The sequence below is a fragment of the Balaenoptera borealis genome (genome assembly GCF_965194805.1).
Source record: "Balaenoptera borealis genome assembly, chromosome: 17".
In the NCBI taxonomy this organism is placed as follows: Eukaryota; Metazoa; Chordata; class Mammalia; order Artiodactyla; family Balaenopteridae; genus Balaenoptera; species Balaenoptera borealis.
Window position 1 is genome coordinate 36560779 of NC_138876.1, and position 24546 is coordinate 36585324.

At 39.2% G+C, this 24546-nt stretch overlaps 1 protein-coding gene across 11 annotated transcripts in view; it reads right to left on the reverse strand.

Annotated features, from left to right (window-relative positions):
- Nucleotides 1-24546, reverse strand: part of VPS13B (vacuolar protein sorting 13 homolog B) — a 765850-nt gene that overhangs the window by 138266 nt on the left and 603038 nt on the right. For all 11 annotated transcript variants that reach the window (XM_082364176.1, XM_082364168.1, XM_082364180.1 and 8 more), the window contains 3 exons: nucleotides 21279-21481; nucleotides 4406-4613; nucleotides 3918-4102 (listed from right to left, as the gene is read on the reverse strand). In XM_082364176.1, the coding sequence (XP_082220302.1) occupies nucleotides 3918-4102; nucleotides 4406-4613; nucleotides 21279-21481 (596 nt within the window). The remainder of the gene's footprint in view (nucleotides 1-3917; nucleotides 4103-4405; nucleotides 4614-21278; nucleotides 21482-24546) is intronic.

Below are 24546 nucleotides of genomic sequence, written 5' to 3' on the forward strand. Positions count from 1 at the left end.
TATCTCCTCCCTCTTGAGTCTCCCTCCCACCCTCCCTATCCCACCCCTCTAGGTGGTCACAAAGCACCGAGCTGATCTCCCTGTGCTATGCGGCTGCTTCCCACTAGCCATCCATTTTACATTTGGTAGTGTATATATGGTCCATGCCACTCTCTCACTTCACCCCAAGTTCCCCTTCCCCTCCGGGCCCTCAAGTCCATTCTCTATGTCTGCGTCTTTTTTCCTGCCCTGCCATTAGCTTCATCTTCATCAGTACTCCTTTTTAAAATTCCATATATATGTGTTAGCATATGGTATTTGTTTTCCCCACTGTATCTTGATACTAGCTCTCTCCTCTATTCTTTGCTACGTCAGCTTCAGTGGGGTTTCTGCTACCTGCAACCTAGAGGACTGTAGCTGACATACTACCTCGGAGGCACTGACCATGACCATGTGGGAAGGTGGTGTCTCGTCTAGCAGCCATTCACATCAGTGAAAGCACTCCATTAATCACATACAGAGCCGTCATTCTCAACAATTATTGTGACATTAACAGACTACAAACACAAAAAGTGTCTTTCTAAGAAAACAGGGCTTTCTTGGTTTAACACAGTGGGATCGAGGTTCTTTGATCAATTGAGAGGATGACGATGAGGATGATGATATGATGATAATGACAGCAGTTACAGAGTGCTGTAATAATAATTTACTGAGCCTTTAACTATGCATGACACTATGCCAGATGCTTTATATACATTATCTTTACTCCTCCCAACTCTTCAAGGTAGTAAGAGTGGGATTTTGTTTGGAAAGGTTTGTGACATACTGCACAATAGAGCCATCATTTGGGAGAGGTCAGCATGCTGGGAAGGCAGGTAGCCGCAAGAGGGTACTTAGCATGATGGATTCACCATGATTTAAGATCTGGCCATTGGTCTTCCAGTCTCAAGAAATTTCCATGGTGTCCTAGCACTGGCTAGATTTAGGAATGCTGAGTCATGTAACAAAGTTCACTAGAGACTGATATATAAACCAGATGCCAAGTTATTAATTTACCATAAGATGTATCACTGCCAAGCAGCCTGGATACTGATGCTGGCCTGAGAAGTGTATGCAACTCTCTGTAGACAGATTGTATCAGGAGTCAAACTATTAGAAGGTTGTTTGGGGGGTTAGATGACTTGAATGTTAGACACAGAGATTTGACAGCTGCTACATTCATCTTCATAAAGGGGATTTAGCTACCAGGTGAACCAGACATTTAGGCACCATTTTTTTGAATGCTGCCAGGAGGGCTTCTTCCAACAAATGCTTCCATGACCATCCTAGGCCTCTAGAGCTGACCAGTTCTCCTTCTGAAGGAAACATTCTTTTTTTAGATATCTTTATACCCAAACCATCTTGTTTCTGGGGGTCCTTTTATTTATTTAAGGTTATTTTGCATATCTTTGGTCTGATTCATTATTTCATGATTTAACAGTTTGAAGCAAAGGAATGATTTTATTTTCCTTCTTTCCACATTTCTCAACAGAGTCCCTCACTGTCACTTAAATGTGACAATACATCTACAATACATCTACAAATGTATTGTAGATGTGTCTCATTTGTAGACGTGTCAAAACAATTCCATTGTTTTACAAATAAGGTAAAGAACGTAAGTTTTGGAGTCAGAAAGACCTGAGATGAAATTCCGGCTCTCCCACTTCTTATGCTTCAAGAACAGTTAATTTCTCTTTATAAGTTTCCCCACTTATAAAATGGGGATAATGCCCACCCCTCAGAATAAAAGGAGATTTAATGAGGTTATGTATGCAAAGCACTTAGCACAGTGTTGGGTATCAAACACAAAGATGATCATAACACTTTGGAGCAAAAATAACACAGATCTCAACCATTTAGATTCTCCTTGGCTTCCAAGTATATGTTTTTTGTTGTTGTCTTCCAATGTGGTTTCACTTTGATTTTTATAGTCATATTAGTGTTACTTTAAAAACTAATTTCCATGACTTTTAAACTGGATAAACAAAAATGAATTGGGCATGAGTGCATTGATTTCTTTGGCTTACCATTCTCTTTCTCCACCAGAAATAAACAAATGACACAGCTTTCTTTTGTCTTTTTCTTCCTGTTATCCTTGAGAAGATATCTTTTAAGGACTCTAGTCATTTAAGAGTTCTGTACCTAATTCTGAAGCTTGAAAATGCCTTTTTAACTGAGAAAGTGCTATGAAATTATAGAGCTTTAGTAACAAATTCATTCTTTTTTTGCCAATTAATTCAATTTACTCTTCAGATGTCAGAATTCCCCAAATTACATGATTCCTTCTATATAATGGGTCTATCCTAATATATATTCAACTATTCTATCTTCTGAGTTTACATATGCAATTATGTCCTCTCTTTTCAATTAGATTATAAACCTTACAAGAGTAGGGACAGATCTTCTATCTCTTTATATCTTCACTGTCTATACATTGTAGTATCCTATATTGATATTGGGAAGATATTCAACAATTATTTGTTGATGATAAATGCTATGAAGTGGAAATAAAAATAACAGATATATGTTTATCTTCTCATTTGTTAACTATATTCACATTTTCTGAAGGTGTAGATCTGAATTTAAATATCCTGTTTAATTTTTCTAACATGTGTTAATTTTTCCCTAAATTACTTAAACATTCTCTTTCCCTTTTATTTGACTTTAACACCAGTAATCTTACATACACCCTAGATATTTCTTGCATTAGAGAAATTCCTGACTTTAGCTCCTGTATCTTTCCTTTTAATCCATACAGTATGTTATCCTTCATTTCACTCCTTTAACTTTACTTCACATCTGTTTAAATTGCTTCAGTGATCCCAACCCAACATTTAGTGTTTATCTTGAATTGTAATGTTCAAGCTTTACACTCTTGAGATCCTTGGGGAAAGATGCTATTTAGTATGGGCTACTGTCACATACCTAACGAAGATATCTAAAAATTTAGTACAATACATAAATGAAAATAAATATAAAAACAAGAATAATACAGTATTGAGAGAACAAGAACAAGCACCAACCGTGACAGATCTGTGTGAGAATTAAAATCTCCATCACCAATTCCACTATAAAGGATGAATTAAAAATTTACAATCTGAGAACACGGGTATTTCCAAAATGGAATCCTCAGTAGGCAGTGTACACAACAGGATGAGGAGAGAGGAAAACTTACAGTATGTGCCAGACACAGTGCCAGAAATTTCTTACATTTCAGCTCATTTAAATAGCACAACATTCCTTCTAGGTTGATGGTATTACTCTACCTTACAGATCCTAATTTTATTGACATCTAAATATACTATTAACACTTAAAATTTAATGTGATAAAACTGACCACAAAATAAGCGCCTTTGGTTTTCTGTGAACATTAATTTCAGGGTCTTTATTCTGAACCTATGGCTACTTTAATAGTATAGACATGTTTTCCATATTTTTCAGTACAATCGCAAAATAAATTCCATAAAGTCATTTGTGGAGCCTGTTTATAAATCCCAATATTAATTATGGAAAGAGATACAAACAGATATATTTAAGGGTTCTATACAAGTGAACTCTATAAGGTCAGTTTCTTATGAACTAAATGGTCCTGAAGGAAAAAATTAATCCAAGCTTGATTCTGTTTTTAGGACTAAATCCAAGGAGATGAACTTGTTTTTGTATTTAAGGACGAGCCTCTGCCTAGGGGGCAGTGGCCTTGGCAGAAGAGTCAATGATCTCACCAAGAGCCTGTGTGTATGTATGTGTACATACGTATGTGTTTGTATGTGCACATACATGTGTATTTCTCTCTGATACAACTGACGGAAAAGAGAGGTATGCTCCCAACATTTTTCCTATGATCAAATTAGCACTTTCCCACACTGTTTTTCATTTTGAAATGAAGAGTCATTCCATACCTGTAGCATATCACCAAGGTCTGCTGTGCTAATATCTGGATCCTCTGTGGTGTTGAAGGGCACAGGAGTTATGTGTACAAGGGTGAGCACTCTAGGTTCTGGATATCTCCATAACATCATCCCTGGGTTATCTTCGGTTTCATTGTAAAACAAGACTTCATAGACACCAGGCATTTTCAAAGGTTCTGTTAAACGAAAGTATAATTGATTGTATGCTTTCGAAGGGGAACATGTTGGTTTATTACACAAGAAAAAATTATGAGTATAAAAGAAAAGAATATAAAGAAGCTGGTTGATCATGTTTACATGGTTTAAGACAGGAACAAATCAAGAATTTTCCCTTAAGAGAGACTGAATGGCAATGTACTATTTTTGTACTCCAGGTATTGACTTACTTTTCAAGTGATCTTGATGTGTTATCATTTACTGAATGTGCAGGTAAAATAAACAAACACACACACAATCACACTGAAGCTATCGCTACTTACCAGCATCCCGTATATATTGAAACAGACCTGTCCGTAGGTCATCCGAACTTTGTTCACTTTTAAATATCTGATTTTTTTCCATAGGAGATGGAATTTGCGGCACTGTTTCAGAAACTTGCACTTCAAAATTTCCCTCCTCTTTAAGGTATCCATTGAGTAATCCATGTAGAAGAACTAAGCAATTCAAATGTTCTTGACCCCAGAAAACCTTTAAAATCATATGAAAAATTTTACTGGCTTTAACACAAACACTTCATGAGGATAATTAGGTACAATCATATTTGAATTAGTTCAAGACTGTAATTACACTTAATTTAACTATTGATAATAATTAAACTATAATTTTTAAGAAGCAATTGACCTATGGGATGAAATTCTACTCTTGGGTAAATACATAAAAACAAGAAAAATCAAGTATATCATATATTGTGTGGATAGCAATCAATTTTAAATGCTGAATTGATAATGAAATTATGTTGATGTGAGGTAATGTTTATGAATTAACTTAGCTAAGAGGGAAAAGAACATCCATTACAGTCTGAGAGAAGGCAATGAAGATCCTTCTAGGCCAAAATGTTAATAATATTGTAGAACAGCTTCTACATTTTGTCATGAGATTACATGAACACATGTTGATTATAGGGTTCCTTTCTTTGCACTTTCACTCTTCAGAAAAAAAAAGAAGGAAGATGCTCAATGAACCTGAACTTAAAAGGCTCCTAACTTTAGTGTTTAGTGAGAAAGTGCCAACAAACAGTATTTCACAGCCCTTGAGAACCAACTAAACAGGAGCTATGGTACAGTTTCAGAACAAACTCTTGGTGTTACATCTAACAGAGAGGATCAAGTTCCCTTTTTCTGCATGTGAAGAGTATTAGTCTATAATGGAAGTATGACCAGTGGGTAATAATGATTAATGTCAGAGGACATAAATTTTCAATAATATTAAATTTCTCTGAATATACTGGATAAAGGCAATACAACCATAATTTCTAAGCGAACCAGCTAATATGGAAAAGAAGAAAAGAATATACAGAGGTAGAAAAGAATAAGCCTATGCTTTGTGGGTAAGTTTTAAACCCTCAGTTTAAGTCCTACTCTCTGGAATTAAGGCATCTCAGAAATAAAGGTAAGAGGTATGATACTAAGTCTATTTTTTTCTCATGAATCCTATTTTTATTGAATCCTGAAAAACAGAGATAGGTGAAAAGTCAAGCTGGGGAGTCAAACACTGTGCTCCAGGTTTTAAAATGTCAAGAGAGTTTATAATGTAGAGATGATATACTTTGTTTTTGCTCTTATTGTTGTTTTTAATGTGGAGTTACTTTGCTGTCTTGGAAAAATGGTAATACAATTACTATTCTTGATAAAACAACACGAAATCACATGCTGAGTAAATCTATGAAAATTTATAACAGATACTGAAAATCTCCAAACCAATCAATGTAAAGCAATAAGTTACTGGGCTCCCCACATCTACCTCTGTGTCACTAAGAAAACTGGTGAAAAAGGTGAGGCAAGACAACTTTTAGATGAAGACAAGAAATTCATATTTAATATGCCTCCACTATTAACAAATTAGTAATTTCCATTTTCTATAACTCTGAATTCCTCAAGCTTTTTAGATTTGTGTCAAATTTGGGGAACACCAAGTCATATAAAGAACACATTCAGGATAGCTTCAAGATGGCAGAAGAGTAAGACGTGGAGATCATATTCCTCCCCACAAATACATCAGAAATACATGTACATGTGGAACAACTCCTACAGAACACCTCCTGAACGCTGGCAGAAGAACTCAGACTTCCCACAAGGCAAGAAACTCCCCACGTACCTGGGTAGGGCAAAAAAAAAAAAGAAAAAAACAGAGACAAACGAATAGGGACGGGACCTGCACCGCTGGAAGGGAGCTGTGAAGGAGGAAAAGTTCCCACACACTAGGAGGCCTCTTCACTGGAGGAGATGGGGGGTGGTGGGGGAAGCTTCGGAGCCATGGAGGAAAGCACAGCAACAGGGGTGCAGAGGGCAAAGTGGAGAGATTCCCGCACAGAGGATCGGTGCCGAGCAGCACTCACCAGCCCGAGAGGCTTGTCTGCTCACCCGCCAGGGCGGGTGGGGGCTGGGAGCTGAGGCTCGGGCTTCGGAGGTCGGATCCCTGGGAGAGGACTGGGGTCGGCTGCGTGAACACAGCCTGAAGGGGGCTAGCGCGCCATGGTTAGCCGGGAGGGAGTACGGGAAAAGGTCTGGAGCTGCCGAAGAGGCAAGAGACCAATGTTTTGGGGTGTGTGAGGGGAGGGGATTCAGAGCACTGCCTAAACGAGCTCCAGAGGTAGGCGCGAGCTGTGGCTATCAGCCTGGACGCCAGAGACGGGCATGAAATGCTAAGGCTGCTGCTGCCGCCACCAAAAAGCCTCTGTGCAAGCACAGGTCACTATCCACACCTCCCCTCCCTGGAGGCTGTGCAGCCCGCCACTGCCAGGGTCCCGTGATCCAGGAACAACTTCCCCAGGAGAACACAAGGCGTGCCTCAGGCTGTTGCAATGTCTCGCCGGCCTCTGCCGCCACAGGCTCCACACGCATTCCGTACTCCTCCCTCACCCTGGCCTGAGTGAGCCAGAGCCCCCTAATCAGCTGCTGCTTTAACCCTGCCTGTCTGGGTGGGGAACAGACACCCTCAGGCGACCTACACGCAGAGGCGGGGCCCAATCCAAAGCTGAACCCCAGGAGCTGTGCGAACAAAGAAGAGAAAGGGAAATTTCTCCCAGCAGCCTCAGGAGGGGCAGATTAAATCTCCACAATCAACTTGATGTACCCTGCATCTATGGAATACCTGAATAGACAACGAATCATCCCAAAATTGAGGCGGTGGACTTTGGGATCAACTGTAGACTTGGGGTTTGTTTTCTGCACCTAATTTGTTTCTGGTTTTATGTTTATCTTAGTTTGGTATTTACAGCTTATTACCATTGGTAGATCTGTTTATTGATTTGGTTGCTCTCTTCCTTTTTAAAATTTTTTAATGTATATATATATTTTTCCTTTTTCTCCTTTTGTGAGTGTGTATGTGTATGCTTCTTTGTGTGACTTTGTCTGTATAGCTTTGCTTTTACCATTTGTCTTAGGGTTCTGTCTGTCCATTTTTTTTTTTTGTACAGTTTTTAGAGCTTGTTATCATTGGTGGATCTGTTTTCTCGTTTGGATGCTCTCTCTCTCTTTCTTTTTTTTTTTTTTTACTACTTTAAAACATTTTTCTATTCAATAATATATTATTTTTTATTTTTTATTTTTTTATTTTTTATTTTTCTTTTACCCCCTCCCCCAACAATGGCGCGGCAGGCACTGGCAGTCCCGGGCTATGCCGGGGCTGTGCCGCACACGCAGACGCGACTTCGCCCGCCGCTCTCCTGTCTGCCCAGCCGCCGAGCCCTGGGCAGGGGTCCAGCCCCGGCCGCACCCCCGCCGCCGCCGCCTCCCCGGAGCCAACTAGTCTGTCTATTTTTTATTTTAATAACTTTAATTTATTTACTATTTTTTTTCTTTCTTTCTTTTTTTTTTTTCTCCCTTTTCTTCTGAGCAGGGTGGCTGACAGAGTCTTGGTGCTCCAGCTGGGTGTCAGGCCTGAGCCTCTGAGGTGACAGAGCCAAGTTCAGGACATTGGTCCACCAGAGACCTCCTGGCCCCACGTAATATCAAACAGCGAAAGCTCTCTAAGAGATCTCCATCTCAACGCTAAGACCCAGCTCCACTCAACGACCAGCAAGCTAGAGTGCTGGACACCCTATGCCAAACAACTAGCAAGACAGGAAAACAACCCTACTCATTAGCAGAGAAGCTGCCTAAAATCATAGCAACTTCAGAGACACTCCAAAACACACCACCGGACACAGTCCTCCCCACCAGAAAGACAAGATCCAGCCTCATCCACCAGAACACAGGCACCAGTCCCCTCCACCAGGAAGCCTACACAAACCACTGAACCAACCTTAGCCACTGGGTACAGACACCAAAAACAACAGGAACTACGAACCTGCAGCCTGCAGAAAGGAGACCCCAAACACAGTAAGTTAAGCAAAATGAGAAGACAGAGAAATACACAGCAGATGAAGGAGCAAGGTAAAAAACCCCTAGACCAAACAAATGAAGAGGAAATAGGCAGCCTACCTGAAAAAGAATTCAGAGTAATGATAGTAAAGATGATCCAAAATCTTGGAAATAGAATGAAGAAAATACAAGAAACGTTTAACAAGGACCTAGAAGAACTAAAGAGCAAACAAACAATAATGAACAGCACAAAAAATGAAATTAAAAATTCTCTAGAAGGAATCAATAGCAGAATAACTGAGGCAGAAGAACGGATAAGTGACCTGGAAGATAAAGGACGAGAAATAACTACCGCAGAGCAGAATAAAGAAAAAAGAATGAAAAGAATTGAGGACAGTCTCAGAGACCTCTGGGACAACATTAAAGGCACCAACATTCGAATTATAGGGGTCCCAGGAGAAGAAGAGAAAAAGAAAGGGACTGAGAAACTATTTGAACAGATTATAGTTGAAAACTTCCCTAATATGGGAAAGGAAATAGTCAATCAAGTCGAGGAAGAACAGAGAGTCCCATACAGGATAAATCCAAGGAGAAACACGCCAAGACACATATTAAGCAAACTATCAAAAATTAAATACAAAGAAAAAATATTAAAAGCAGCAAGGGAAAAGCAACAAATAACATACAAGGGAATCCCCATAAGGTTAACAGCTGATCTTTGAGCAGAAACTCTGCAAGCCAGAAGGGAATGGCAGGACACATTTAAAGTAATGAAAGAGAAAAACCTACAAACAAGATTACTCTACCCAGCAAGGGTCTCATTCAGATTCAATGGAGAAATTAAAAGCTTTACAGACAAGCAAAAGCTAAGAGAATTCAGCACTACCAAACCAGCTTTACAATAAATCCTAAAGGAACTTCTCTAGGCAGGAAACACAAGAGAAGAAAAAGACCTACAATAACAAACTCAAAACAATTAAGAAAATTAATAGGAACACACATATTGATAACTACCTAAAATGTAAATAGATTAAATGCTCCAACCAAAAGACACAGACTGGCTGAGTGGATACAAAAACAAGACCCATATATATGCTGTCTACAAGAGACCCACTTCAGACCTAGGGACACATATAGACTGAAAGTGAGGGGATGGAAAAAGACATTCTATGCAAATGGAAATCAAAGGAAAGCTGGAGTAGCAATTCTCATATCAGACAAAATAGACTTTAAAATAAAGACTATTACAAGAGACAAAGAAGGACACTACATAATGACCCCGGGATCAATCCAAGAAGAAAATATAACAATTGTAAATATTTGTTCAAACAACATAGGAGCATCTCAATACTTAAAGCAAATGCTAACAGCGATAAAAGGGGAAATCGACAGTAACACAATCATAGTAGGGGACTTTAACACCCCACTTTCACCAATGGACATATCATCCAAAAAGAAAATAAATAAGGAAACACAAGCTTTAAATGATACATTAAACAAGATGGACTTAATTGGTATTTATAGGACATTCTATCCAAAAAAACAGAATACACTTTCTTCTCAAGTGCTCATGGAACATTCTCCAGGATAGATCCTATCTTGGGTCACAAATCAAGCCTTGGTAAATTTAAGAAAACTGAAAGCATATCAAGTATGTTTTCAGACCACAACGCTATGAGACTAGATGTCAAGTACAGGAAAAATCTGTAAAAAATATAAATACATGGAGGTTAAACAATACACTACTAAATAGCCAAGAGATCACTGAAGAAAATTTACTGAGGCTTGATTGGTGACCCAAGATGTGATCTATCCTGGAGATACATACAGAATCCTAAAGATGCTACCAGAAAACTACTAGAGCTAATCAACGAATTTGGTGAGGTAGCAGGATACAAAATTAATGCACAGAAATCTCTTGCATTCCTATACACTAATGATGAAAAGTCTGAAAGAGAAATTAAGGAAACACTCCCATTTACCATTGCAACAAAAAGAATAAAATACCTAGGGATAAACCTACATGAGGAGACAAAAGACTTGTATGCAGAAAACTATAAGACACTGATGAAAGAAATTAAAGATGATACAAACAGATGGAGAGATATACCGTGTCTTGAATTGGAAGAATCAACATTGTGAAAATGACTATACTACACAAAGCAACCTACAGATTCAATGGAATCCCTATCAAACTACCAATGGCGAGCCCTGAACCAAGATGGCGTTGTAGAAGGACGTGCTCTCACTCCCTCTTGTGAGAACACCAGAATCACAAATAGCTGGTGGACAATCATCGACAAGAGGACACTGGAACTCAACAAAAAAGATACCTTACATCCAAAGACAAAGGAGAAGCCACAACGAGACAGTAGGAGGGGCGCAATAACAGGAAAATGAAATCCCATAACTCCTGGGTGGGTGACTCACAGACTGGAGAACACTTATACCACAGAAGTCCATCCACTGGAGTGAAGGTTCTGAGCCCCACGTCAGGCTTCCCAACCTGGGGGTCCGGGAATGGGAAGAGGAATTCATAGAGAATCAGACTTTGAAGGCTAGTGGGATTTGATTGCAGGACTTTGACAGGATTGGGGGAAAACAGAGACTCCACTCTTGGAGGGCACACACAAAGTTGTGTGCGCATCGGGACCCAGAGGAAGGAGCAGTGACCCCAGGGGAGACTGAACCAGACCTACCTGCTAGTGTTGGAGGGTCTCCTGCAGACGGGGGGGGGGGGTGGCTGTGGCTCACAGTGGGGACAAGGACACTGGCCTCCCAGAGTCTGCCATTAGCCCCACCAAAGAGACCAGGTAGGTTCCAGAGTTGGGTTGCCTCAGGCCAAACAACCAACAGGCAGGGAATCCAGCCCCACCCATCAGCAGTTAAGTGGATTAAAGTTTTACTGAGCTCTGCCCACCTGAGAAACAGTCAGCTCTACCCACCACCAGTCCCTCCCATCAGGAAACTTGCACAAGCCTCTTAGATAGCCTCATCCACCAGAGGGCAGACAGCAGAAACAAGAACTACAATCCTGCAGCCTTTGGAACAAAAACCACATTCACAGAAAGATAGACAAGATGAAAAGGCAGAGGGGTATGTACCAGATGAAGGAACAAGATAAAACCCCAGAAAAACAACTAAATGAAGTGGAGATAGGCAACCTTCCAGTAAAAGAATTCAGAATAATGATAGTGAAGATGATCCAGGACCTCGGAAAAAGAATGGAGGCAAAGATCGAGAAGATGCAAGAAATGTTTAACAAAGACCTAGAAGAACTAAGAGCAAACAAACAGAGATGAACAATAAAATAACTGAAATCAAAACAACACTAGAAGGAACCAATAGAAGAATAACTGAGGCAGAAGAACGGATAAGTGACCTTGAAGACAGAATGGTGGAATACGCTGCTGTGGAACAGAATAAAGAAAAAAGAATGAAAAGAAATGAAGACAGCCTAAGAGACTTCTGGGACAACATTAAATGCAACAACATTCGCATTATAGGGGTCCCAGAAGGAGAAGAGAGAGAGGAAGGAGCAGAGAAAATTTTGAAGAGATTATAGTCTAAAACTTCCCGAACATGGGAAAGGAAATAGCCACCCAAGTCCAGGAAGTGCAGCGAGTCCCATACAGGATAACCCCAAGGCGAAACATGGTGAGACACATCGTAATCAAATTGGCAAAAATTAAAGAGAAAGAAAATTATTGAAAGCATCAAGGGAAAAACGACACATAACATACAAGGGAACTCCCATAAGGTTAACAGCAGATTTCTCAGCAGAAACTCTAAAAGACAAAAGGGAGTGGCATGGTATACTTAAAGTGATGAAAGGGAAAAACGTACAACCAAGATTACTCTACCCCGCAAGGATCTCATTCAGATTCGATGGAGAATTCAAAAGCTTTACAGACAAGCAAAAGCTCAGAGAATTCAGCACCATCAAACCAGCTCTACAACAAATGCTAAAGGAACTTCTCTAAGTGGAAAACACAAGAGAAGAAAAGGACCTACAAAAACAAACCCAAAACAATTAAGAAAATGTTCATAGGAACATACATATCGATAATTACCTTAAACGTGAATGGATTAAATGCTCCAACCAAAAGACACAGACTTGTTAAATGGATACAGAAACAAGGTCCATATATAGGCTGTCTAATAAAAGAGACCCACTTCAGACCTAGGGACACATACAGACTGAAAGCGAGGGGACGGAAAAAGATATTCCATGCAAATGGAAATCAAAAGAAAGCTGGAGTAGCAATACTCATATCAGATAAAATAGACTTTAAAATGAATGTTACAAGAGACAAGGAAGGACACTACATAATGATCAAGGGATCAATCCAAGAAGAAGATATAACCACTATAAATATATATGCACCCAACATAGGAGCACCTCAATACATAAGGCAACTGCTAACAGTTATAAAAGAGGAAATTGACAGTAACACAATAATAGTGAGGGACTTTAACACCTCACTTACAACAATAGACAGATCATCCAAAATGAAAACAAATAAGGAAACAGAAGCTTTAAATGACACAACAGACCAGATAGATTTAATTGATATTTATAGGACATTCCATCCAAAAACAGCAGATTACACTTTCTTCTCAAGTGCGCACGGAACATTCTCCCGGATACATCACATCTTGGGTCACAAATCAAGCCTCAGTAAATTTAAGAAAATTGAAATCATATCAAGCATCTTTTCTGACCACAATGCTATGAGATTAGAAATCAATTACAGGGAAAAAATGTAAAAAACACAAACACATGCAGGCTAAACAGTACATTATTAAATAACCAAGAGATCACTGAAGAAATCAAAGAGGAAATCAAAAAATACCTAGAGACAAATGACAATGAAAACACGACGATCCAAAACCTATGGGATGCAGCAAAAGCAGTTCTAAGAGGGAAGTTTATAGCTATACAAGCCTACCTGAAGAAAGAAGAAAAATCTCAAATAAACAATCTAACCTTACACCTAAAGGAACTAGAGAAAGAAGAACAAACAAAACCCAAAGTTAGCAGAAGGAAAGAAATCATAAAGATCAGAGCAGAAATAAATGAAATAGAAACAAAGAGAACAATAGCAAAGATCAATAAAACTAAAAGCTGGTTCTTTGAGAAGATAAACAAAATTGATAACCCATTAGCCAGACTCATCAAGAAAAAGAAGGAGAGGACTCAAATCAATAAAATTAGAAATGAAAAAGAAGTTACAACAGACACTGCAGAAATACAAAGCATCCTAAGAGACTACTACAAGCAACTCTATGCCAATAAAATGGACAACCTGGAAGAAATGGACAGATTCTTAGAAAGGTATAACCTTCCAAGACTGAACCAGGAAGAAACAGAAAATATGAACAGACCAATCACAAGGAATGAAATTGAAACTGTGATTAAAAATCTTCCAACAAACAAAAGTCCAGGACCAGATGGTTTCACAGGTGGATTGTGTCAAACATTTAGAGAAGAGCTAACACCCATCCTTCTCAAACTCTTCCAAAAAATTGCAGAGGAAGGAACACTCTCAAACTCATTTTATGAGGCCACCATCACTCTGATACCAAAACCAGACAAAGATACTACAAAAAAAGAAAATTACAGACCAATATCACAGATGAATGTAGATGCAAAAATCCTTAACAAAATACTAGCAAACAGAATCCAACAACACATTAAAAGGATCATACACCATGATCAAGTGGGATTTATCCCAGGGATGCATGGATTCTTCAATATAAGCAAATCAATCAATGTGATACACCACATTAAAAAATTGATTAACAATGTGACACATCATATTAACAAACTGAAAAACCATATGATCATCTCAATAGATGCAGAAAAAGCTTTTGACAAAATTCAACACCCATTTATGATAAAAACTCTCCAGAAAGTGGGCATAGAGGGAACCTACCTCAACATAATAAAGGTCATATACGACAAACCCACAGCAAACATCATTCTCAATGGTGAAAAACTGAAAGCATTTCCTCTAAGATAAGGAATGAGACAAGGATGTCCACTCTCACCACTATTATTCAACATAGTTTTGGAAGTCCTAGCCATGGCAATCAGAGAAGAAAAAGAAAAAAGGGAATACAAATGGGAAAAGAAGAAGTAAAACTGTCAGTGTTTGCAGATGACATGATACTATACATAGAGAATCCTAAAAATGCCACCAGAAAACTACTAGAGCTAATCAATGAATTTGGTAAAGTTGCAGGATACAAAATTAATGCACAGTAATCTCTTGCATTCCTATACACTAATGATGAAAAATCTGAAAGAGGAATTAAGGAAACACTCCCATTTACCGTTGCAACAAAAAGAATAAAATACCTAGGAATAAACTTACCTAGGGAGACAAAAGACCTGTATGCAGAAAACTATAAGACACTGATGAAAGAAATTAAAGACGATACCAACAGATGGAGAGATATACCATGTTCTTGGATTGGAAGAATCAATATTGTGAAAATGACTCTACTCCCCAAAGCAATCTACAGATTCAATGCAATCCCTATCAAATTACCAATGGCATTTTTTACGGAACTAGAACAAAAAATCTTAAAATTTGTATGGAGACACCAAAGACCCTGAATAGCGAAAGCAGTCATGAGGGAAAAAAACGGAGCTGGCAGAATCAGACCCCCTGACTTCAGACTATACTACAAAGCTACAGTAATCAATACAATATGGTACTGGCACAAAAACAGTAACACAGATCAATGGAACAAGATAGAAAGCCCAGAGGTAAACCCACACACCTATGGTCAACTAATCTATGACAAAGGAGGCAAGGATATACAATGGAGAAAAGACAGTCTCTTCAATAAGTGGTGCCGGGAAAACTGGACAGCTACATGTAAAAGAATGAAATTAGAACACTCCCTAACACTATACACAAAAATAAACTCAAAATATATTAGAGACCTAAATGTAAGACTGGACACTAGAAAACTCTTAGAGGAAAACATAGGAAGAACACTCTTTGACATAAATCACAGCAAGATCTTTTTTGATCCACCTCCTAGAGAAATGGAAATAAAAACAAAAATAAACAAATGGGATCTAATGAAACTTCAAAGCTTTTGCACAGCAAAGGAAACCATAAACAAGACGAAAAGAAAACCTTCAAAATAGGAGAAAATATTTGCAAACGAATCAACGGACAAAGGATTAATCTCCAAAATATATGAACACCTCATGTAGCTCGATATTAAAAAAACAAACAACCCAATTCAAAAATGGGCAGAAGACCTAAATAGACATTTCTCCAAAGAGGACATATAGTTGGCCAAGAAGCACATGAAAAGCTACTCAATATCACTCATTATTAGAGAAATGCAAACCAAAACTACAATGAGGTATCACCTCACACCAGTTGGAATGGGCATCATCAGAAAATCTAGAAACAACAAGTGCTGGAGAGGGTGTGGAGAAAAGGGAACCCTCTTGCACTGTTGGTGGGAATGTAAATTGATACAGCCACTCTGGAGAACAGTATGGAGGTTCCTTAAAAAACTAAAAATAGAATTACCATATGATCCAGCTATCTCACTACTGGGCATATGCCCAGAGAAAACCATAATTCAGAAAGACACATGTACCCCAATGTTCATTGCAGCACTATTTCCAATAGCCAGGTCATGGAAGCAACCTAAATGCCCATCGATAGACGAATGGATAAAGAAGATGTGGTACATATACACAATGGAATACTACTCAGCCATAATAAGGAATGAAATTGGGTCATTTGTTGAGACGTGGATGGATCTAGAGAGTGTCATACAGAGTGAAGTAAGTCAGAAAGAGAAAAACAAATATCGTATATTAACGCATATATGTGGAACCTAGAAAAATGGTACAGATGAACTGGTTTGCAGGGCAGAAATTGAGACATTGATGTAGAGATCACACGTATGGACACCAAGGGGGGAAAGCCGCGGGGGGGGTGGGGGGGTGGTGTGATTAATTGGGCGATTGGGATTGACATGTATACACTGATATGTATAAAATTGATGACTAATAAGAACTTGCTGTATAAAAAAATAAAATAAAATTCAAAATAAAAAAAAAAAAAAAAAGAAAAGTGAGAAATTCACCTAGATCTGTTTCGCAAAATGTGTGATAAGCCCTTGGTATGACTTTCCTAGTCCTGAGAGATCTTTTAAAAGTTCAGTATGAGACTCCTTATAAAAATTTCACACACACACACAAAAAGTCTATATCATCATAGTTATATAAATCATCAGGCCAAGTTTATTGAAACCAGACTTATTATGCAAACAAACTACTCTTAGTTTGGTTATATTTGGTAAAAATGAGGGTAATTTTAGAGAGAAAAATATTATGTTTCAGTGAATATTAAATTCCGGTTTTGTTAATGGGGGGGGTCTATATTTATTAAGACTTATCTCCCAGGTAGTTCCTTGCTGTCATGCTATATTAATGTAAAGTTTAATTGAAGGACACTCTAAGTTTGTTTCTGAAGTTTATCTCAGTAATCTATCTTTGAATGAAGATCAGATGCCCCAGGACCTGGTACCAGGAGATTATGCATGCTGGAACAGACATAATTTAAAGACTATCTCCAACCTGGATGGAAGGACACTTATCAGGTACTCTTAACTAGCTCATGCACAGTGAAACTGAAGGGAATGACTCCTGGATTAATTTCCACTCAAAAAGGGCCCTTGCAGTGGACTGGCCTATGGAGAGTGTGGCTGACCTTAAAATCACCTTAAAACAATGCTCAAACAAAAGAGAAACTACACTCATACCAGGATGAGAAGAAGACGAAATCAGAAGTAGACAGCTTGCCCAAGATCCTGGACCTGACTCGTATGATCATTTATAATGTTTTCTTGACTTCTTGGACCCTTGCATATGAATCAAATGTTTTCCTATCATGGGCACGATCCTATGCTAGTTTTAAAAATCAATCCAGTTGTTGGGTTTGTGGCCAGTTACCTGTGTCTAGTACTTCTGGGTTACCTTGGTAACTACTACTAGGCTCAAACTGGTTGGCTCTTAGGAAATTTATTCTAGAAGAGAGAAATTATAGTCCTATTTAGGCCACTATTAATATTACTAGGTGGGATCCCCTCACCTAGCCAATTAATGATCCTACTCTGACTCTGGCCATAAATTTTTCTTTATTACTCAGGCTCAATCATAGCAACAAGCAAAATTTCAGTCAAGGAATAAGACCTCCCACAATTATGGGATAGATTTATGTAGTTAACACCAGGCCATGGTAATTTAAGTTTAAAGGCTCCTCTATGTTGGGAACAATTAAATCAGAGTAAGGATAATCAGTCTAGTAACACTAGGAAACTGGGCGGGGTGCCTTATGGACAGTGCCAATATATAATTTACCTTAAAGATAAGGATTGGTACAGAACAGACTAAGTCAGACAACCTGGGATATACTGGGCCACACCTAATGGAAGCTCGCTTAATTCTTACTTATGACTTCTCTAATACTGCTAGCTATGTTATTTGTATTTCACCTGTTTTACAAAATTGTTGTTTCTTACATTACCAAATGTGTGACTGAGCCTGTCATAAAATGATGATATATGGTTCCATGTAAGATCAATGATGGTAACAGTGTAACTCTAGATATGGGAAGAAGCAACAACGGAATATTTTCCTGGACTGTAACAGACTAGTAAGACAGGTGGTCCAGAGATTTTTTCGCTACTCCTAAGGCCTAGTCCAGTAAAAGCACATTGAGTAGCCTATCAGAAGACTCTTTGCCAGGCCTGGGAATGACCATTCCTAGCACCATGGAATGAAATGGTCATGAAATGCCCCCCAAACCATGGTCAAATTTAAGACCATGAAGGGGCCCTGCTGACTGGAAATTGGCACTTGCCATTGGTACTTGCTGTCTGCCTCTACAAAGATTAAATCATGAGCCACTGAAGCTGCTGACCTTCAACACCCCCTGAAGGAGTTCAGAGTGGAGATCAGGAATGAGGCAGTCTCTGCTCTGGGAAAAACTGGTAGAACAGGCCTTCAGATAGTTAGATATTTTCAGGAGAAGATTTTTTGAGCTGAAATTCTTGCATCTTCTCATACCTAGAGAAACACTAACATCATTAATGGTGACATCTGCTTTGGCTATTAAGGAGAATATTACAATTAAAAGTCAAAATGGAAAAAAATCCCAACAAAAAACAAACTACCAATGGCATTTTTCACAGAACTAGAACAAAAAATTTCACAATTTGTATGGCAACACAAAAGACCCCGAATAGCCAAAGCAGTCTTGAGAAAGAAAAACAGAGCTGGAGGAATCAGGCTCCTGGACTTCAGACTATACTACAAAGCTATAGTAATCAAGACAGTATGGTACTGGCACAAAAACAGAAATATAGATCAATGGAACAGGATAGAAGGCCCAGAGATAAACCCACACACACATGGTCACCTTATTTTTGATAAAGGAGGCAATAATATACAATGGAAAAAAGACAGCCTCTTCAATAAGTGGTGCCGGGAAAACTGGAGAGCTACATGTAAAAGAATGAAATTAGAACACTCCCTAACACCATACACAAAAATAAACTCAAAATGGATTAAAGACCTAAATGTAAGGCCAGACACTATAAAACTCTTAGAGGAAAACATAGGCAGAACACTCTGACATAAATCACAGCAAGATCCTTTTTGACCCACCTCCTAGAGAAATCGCAATAAAAACAAAAGTAAACAAATGGGACCTAATGAAACTTAAAGCTTTTGCACAGCAATGAAAACCATAAACAAGACGAAATGACAACCCTCAGAATGGGAGAAAATATTTGCAAACGAAGTAACTGACAAAGGATTAACCTCCAAAATATACAAGCAGCTCATGCAGCTCAATATCAAAAAAACAAACAACCCAATCCAAAAATGGGCAGAAGACCTAAATAGACATTTCTCCAAAGAAGATATACAGATTGCCAACAAACACATGAAAAGATGCTCAACATCACTAATCATTAGAGAAATGCAAATCAAAACTACAATGAGGTATCACCTCACACAGGTCAGAATGGCCATCATCAAAAAATCTAGAAACAATAAATGCTGGAGAGCGTGTGGAGAAAAGGGAACCCTCTTGCACTGTTGGTGGGAATGTAAATTGATACAGCCACTATGGAGAACAGTATGGAGGTTCCTTAAAAAACTAAAAATGGAACTACCATACGACCCAGCAATCCCACTACTGGGCATATACCCTGCAAAAACCATAATTCAAAAAGAGTCATGTACCACAATGTTCACTGCAGCTCTATTTACAATAGCCAGGACATGGAAGCAACCTAAGTGTCCATCGACAGACGAATGGATAAAGAAGATGTGGCACATATACACAATGGAATATTACTCAGCCATAAAAAGGAACGAAATTGAGTTATTTGTAGTGAAGTGGTTGGACCTAGAGTGTGTCATACAAAGTGAAGTAAGTCAGAAAGAGAAACACAAATACCATATGCTAACACATATATATGGAATCTAAAAAAAAAATGGTTTTGACAAACCTAGGGGCAGGACCGGAATAAAGACGCAGATGTAGAGAATGGACTTGAGGACATGGGGAGGGGGAAGGGTAAGCTGCGACGAAGTGAGAGAGTGGCATGGACATATATATATACTACCAAATGTAAAATAGATAGTTAGTGGGAAGCAGCTGCATAGCACAGGGAGATCAGCTCAGTGCTTTGTGCCCACCTAGAGGGGTAGGTTAGGGAGTTTGGGAGGGAGATGCAAGAGGGATGTGATATGGGGATATATGTTTATGTATAGGTGATTCACTTTGTTATACAGCAGAAATTAACACACCATTGTAAAGCAATTATACTCCAATAAAGATGTTAAAAAAAAAAAGAACACATTCAAATTCTATCCAAATAGAAAATATCAAGAAATAAGTTGGATACCCTCACACATTCAATACTTGGCTGCAAATCAAATGCATAAAAGGTTGCAATGTAAGGTTATATACCATGTTAGCAATCAGACATCATAATAGCTAATGACCTGTCATTAGGAAATGGTTCTTATATTACCGCTGATGACACTGCTTGAGACAGGCTGACTACTTTGTAATTAGAAAAGTCTACACATAGAAAAAAGTTTATTGACTCAGCAATTCCAAACATGTCCACACAAAACTTGTACACAAATGTTCACAGCAGCATGATTCATAATAGCTAAAAGTGGAAAGAATCTAAACATCCATCAATTGCTGAATGGATAAATAAAATGAGGTATATCCATACAATGGAGTATTATTTGGTCATAAAAAGGAATAAAGCAGTGGCACCTGCAAAAACATGAATGAACCTTGAAAACATGATGCTAAGTGAAAGAAGCCATTCACAAAAGACCACATTTCATATGATTCCATTTACATGAAACGTCCAGAAGAGTCAAATATGTAGAGACAGAAAATAGTTAGTGGTTGCCTATTTCTGGAGAGGGAATTGGAGGATAATGGGGAGTGAATGCTAATGGATAAAGGGTTTTGGAGGTGGGTGTGTGAAAATGTTTTAAAATGGATTGTTGTGATGACCACACGACTCTGTGAATATAGTAAAAAACCACTGAATCGTATTCCTTAATTAGGTGAACTGTATGGTTTGTGAATTATATCTCAATAAAGCTGTTAAAAAAGTTTAGTAAAACAGCAATCTGACAATACCCTTTTCTCACCACACCAAGATTTAAAATTTAATGAAACAGTTCAAACAATAAACAAAGGCTAGTTTAAAACTTATGGGAAAAATGGGGCCAATCCCAACAGACCTGCAGCAGACCTCCTCTTAAATCAATGGATATTTTTGGTATGGACTGTTCTGGGCCTGGATTGCCACTGTGTTTACACCATTTAGCTTCCAGATTGGCAGTAGCACAACATGGTCCTATCAGAATCCGACTTCTTTCTTTGAGACTTGTTTTAAGGAGAAAATCATTTACGCTGAGTAGAAATGATGATCCAAGAATTACACCTGGGGAAAAAAAAAAAAGAAGAGATGGAGAGGGGTATATGTTATAATTCTTCCTTGTCAAAGAAAAAGTATGTTTGGGCAAGAACTATCTGCATTTTTTAAGAGTATTAACTCATCCTTTGTCAGAGTTTTCTTTTCAGTTGGCTTTTCCCCACAGTTTCATGCCATTTATATAGAATTCTAGTTATGAAGCAGGTATACCTCACTCACATTCCTAACAAAGCAATATTTGCCAAAACGTTATGACTTTTTCCATGTGTGAGCATTTTAAGTTTTATGAGTAGAGACATTTTCATTAAATTGTGCAAGTTTTTCAAACACTACATTTAAGAATGAGAACAGCTGCTTCATTTGTCTATTGTTAACATGATGGGAGAGGGCAATTTTCTGTGATTTCTTGTAGTAACAGAGTACAGTATATTACTTTGTGAGACACTCAAGTTTTTGACTGGCCCATGTAAAAATTCAAAACAATCAAAATATATAACATGTGTTTTCTAAAAATTTTAGTTTAATCCAAACTTCACACATCATAACCACTTGAAGTTTACAAAGTCTTAAAAACAGATAGTGGCAGGTTAGATTTATGAGAAAAACTATATGCTATAGTTCAAAGTAAATATACCCAGAAAAGGAATACACTTTAAAATGTAGCTTTTCTTTTGAACTTAAACTTGAAGTGTAGATCAAAACCTTTTCATAAAACCAATGGCACACTTTAAGATATTTCGATGCAAAGTTAGAGTGGTGGGTTAACTTTCCCCTAAGGAGTTCATATTCTGAATTGTCATTGTGAATATTGAATTTCACCAGACCACGTATGTAATGCCCATGGCTTATTTTTCTAATGATATTTGATCCTTAAAAGAGATGAAAGAGGGAGTCAAGATGCCGTAGTAGGAGGACGCGGAATTCCTGTCTCCTCACAACTAGGGCACCTACCAGATACTGGTGGGGGATCACGGACACCTAAGGGGACGGGAGGAACCCCCAGCGACTGGGTAGTACATGGGGTGTGGGGGGAGTGAAGGGGGAGGAGAAGTGGAGGCAGGGTGGGACTGGTGCCCCTGAGGGGCTGCTGGGGGAGAGGAAGGGATCCCACACTGGAAGTGGGAAATTGGGGAACCATTGGGAGGGCAGAGGATCAAAAGGCAGCATGGCCAGGTTTCCCCTGCCTACTTGGACCCCTAGGAACTGCTGAGATCCCGGGGCCTGATCCTCTGCTGACAGAGGCCCCCTCCAGCCACGAGGGTCCTGAGGGAGCAGGAGGGAGGGAAGGGGGAGCAAAAGTAAAGGTCAGACCTCCGGGACCTGCACCCCTGAGAGGCAGCAGGGGGAGGGGAGGAGTTCCTACATCCAGAGGGACGCACCCACAGTTAGGGGTCCAGTGGCCATGGGGGAGATGGTGGGGGGTGGGGGGACATGAAGGAACGGAAGGGAACGGGGCCAGTGCTTTCCCTGTCCACTTAGGCACCGGGAAGCCTCTTGGGCTCCTGGGCCTAATCCTCTGCCCTCGGAGCCTTCCTCTTGCCGCACAGAGCCCAAGCCCCGCCCCTACACCACACCCAGGGCCCCACCTCTACATTTGGAGACCCCCTCCAATGAGCTGAGCCTAAACCGAACCCAAACACCCTCACTCAGGGCCCTACCTCCAAACTCGGGAACCCCACACTCCAGAGGCCCTCCTTTCCACGTGCTGCCTCCCCCCTTCCACGCAGGTCCTAAGCAGAGGTCCCGCCCCAGGCTTGAACGTCACCCCCATAACCCGCCTAGGTCCCGCCCCACCCAAAGCCCCACCCCTGTCTAAGTTCCACCCCCCACCTAAACTCTGCCCCCATAGCCAAGGCTTTTTTTTTTTTAACATCTTTATTGGAGTACAATTGTTTTACAATGGTGTGTTAGTTTCTGCTTTATAACAAAGTGAATCAGCTATACATATACATATACCCCCATATCTCCTCCCTCTTGCATCAAAAAAATTCACAATTAGTATGGAAACACAAAAGGCCCTGAATAGCCAAAGCAATCTTGAGAAAGAAAAATGGAGCTGGAGGAATCAGGCTCACTGACTTCAGACTATACTACAAAGCTACAGTAATCAAGACAGTATGGTACTGGCACAAAAACAGAAATACAGATCAATGGAACAGGATAGAAAGCCCAGAGATAAACCCACGCACATATGGTCACTTTATCTTTGATAAAAGAGGCAAGAGTATACAATGGAGGAAAGACTGCCTCTTCAATAAGTGGTGCTGGGAAAACTGGACAGCTTCATGTAAAAGAATGAAATTAGAACACTTCCTAACACCATACACCAAAATAAACTCAAAATGGATTAAGACCTAAATGTAAGGCCAGACACTATAAAACTCTTAGAGGAAAACATAGGCAGAACACTCTATGACATAAATCACAGCAAGATCCTTTTTGACCCACCTCCTAGAGAAATGGAAATAAAAACAAAAATAAACAAATGGGATCTAATGAAACTTAAAAGCTTTTGCACAGCAATGAAAACCATAAACAAGACGAAAAGAGAACCTTCAAAATAGGAGAAAATATTGGCAAACGAAACAACTGACAAAGGATTAATCTCCAAAATATACAAGCAGCTCATGCAGCTCAATATTAGAAAAACAACCCAGTCCAAAAATGGGCAGAAGACCTAAACAGACATTTCTCCAAAGAAGATATACAGATTGCCAACAAACACATGAAAAGATGCTCAACATCACTAATCATTAGAGAAATGCAAACCAAAACTACAATGAGGTATCACCTCACACCAGTCAAAATGGCCATCAACAAAAAATCTACAAACAATAAATGCTGGAGAGGGTGTGGAGAAAAGGGAGCCCTCTTGCACCGTTGGTGGGAATGTAAATTGATACAGCCACTATGGAGAACAGTATGGAGGTTTCTTAAAAAACTAAAAATAGAACTACCGTATGACCCAGCAATCCCACTACTGGGCATATACCCTGAGAAAACTGTAATTCAAAAAGAGACATGTACCACAATGTTCACTGTAGCACTATTTACAATAGCCAGGACATGGAAGC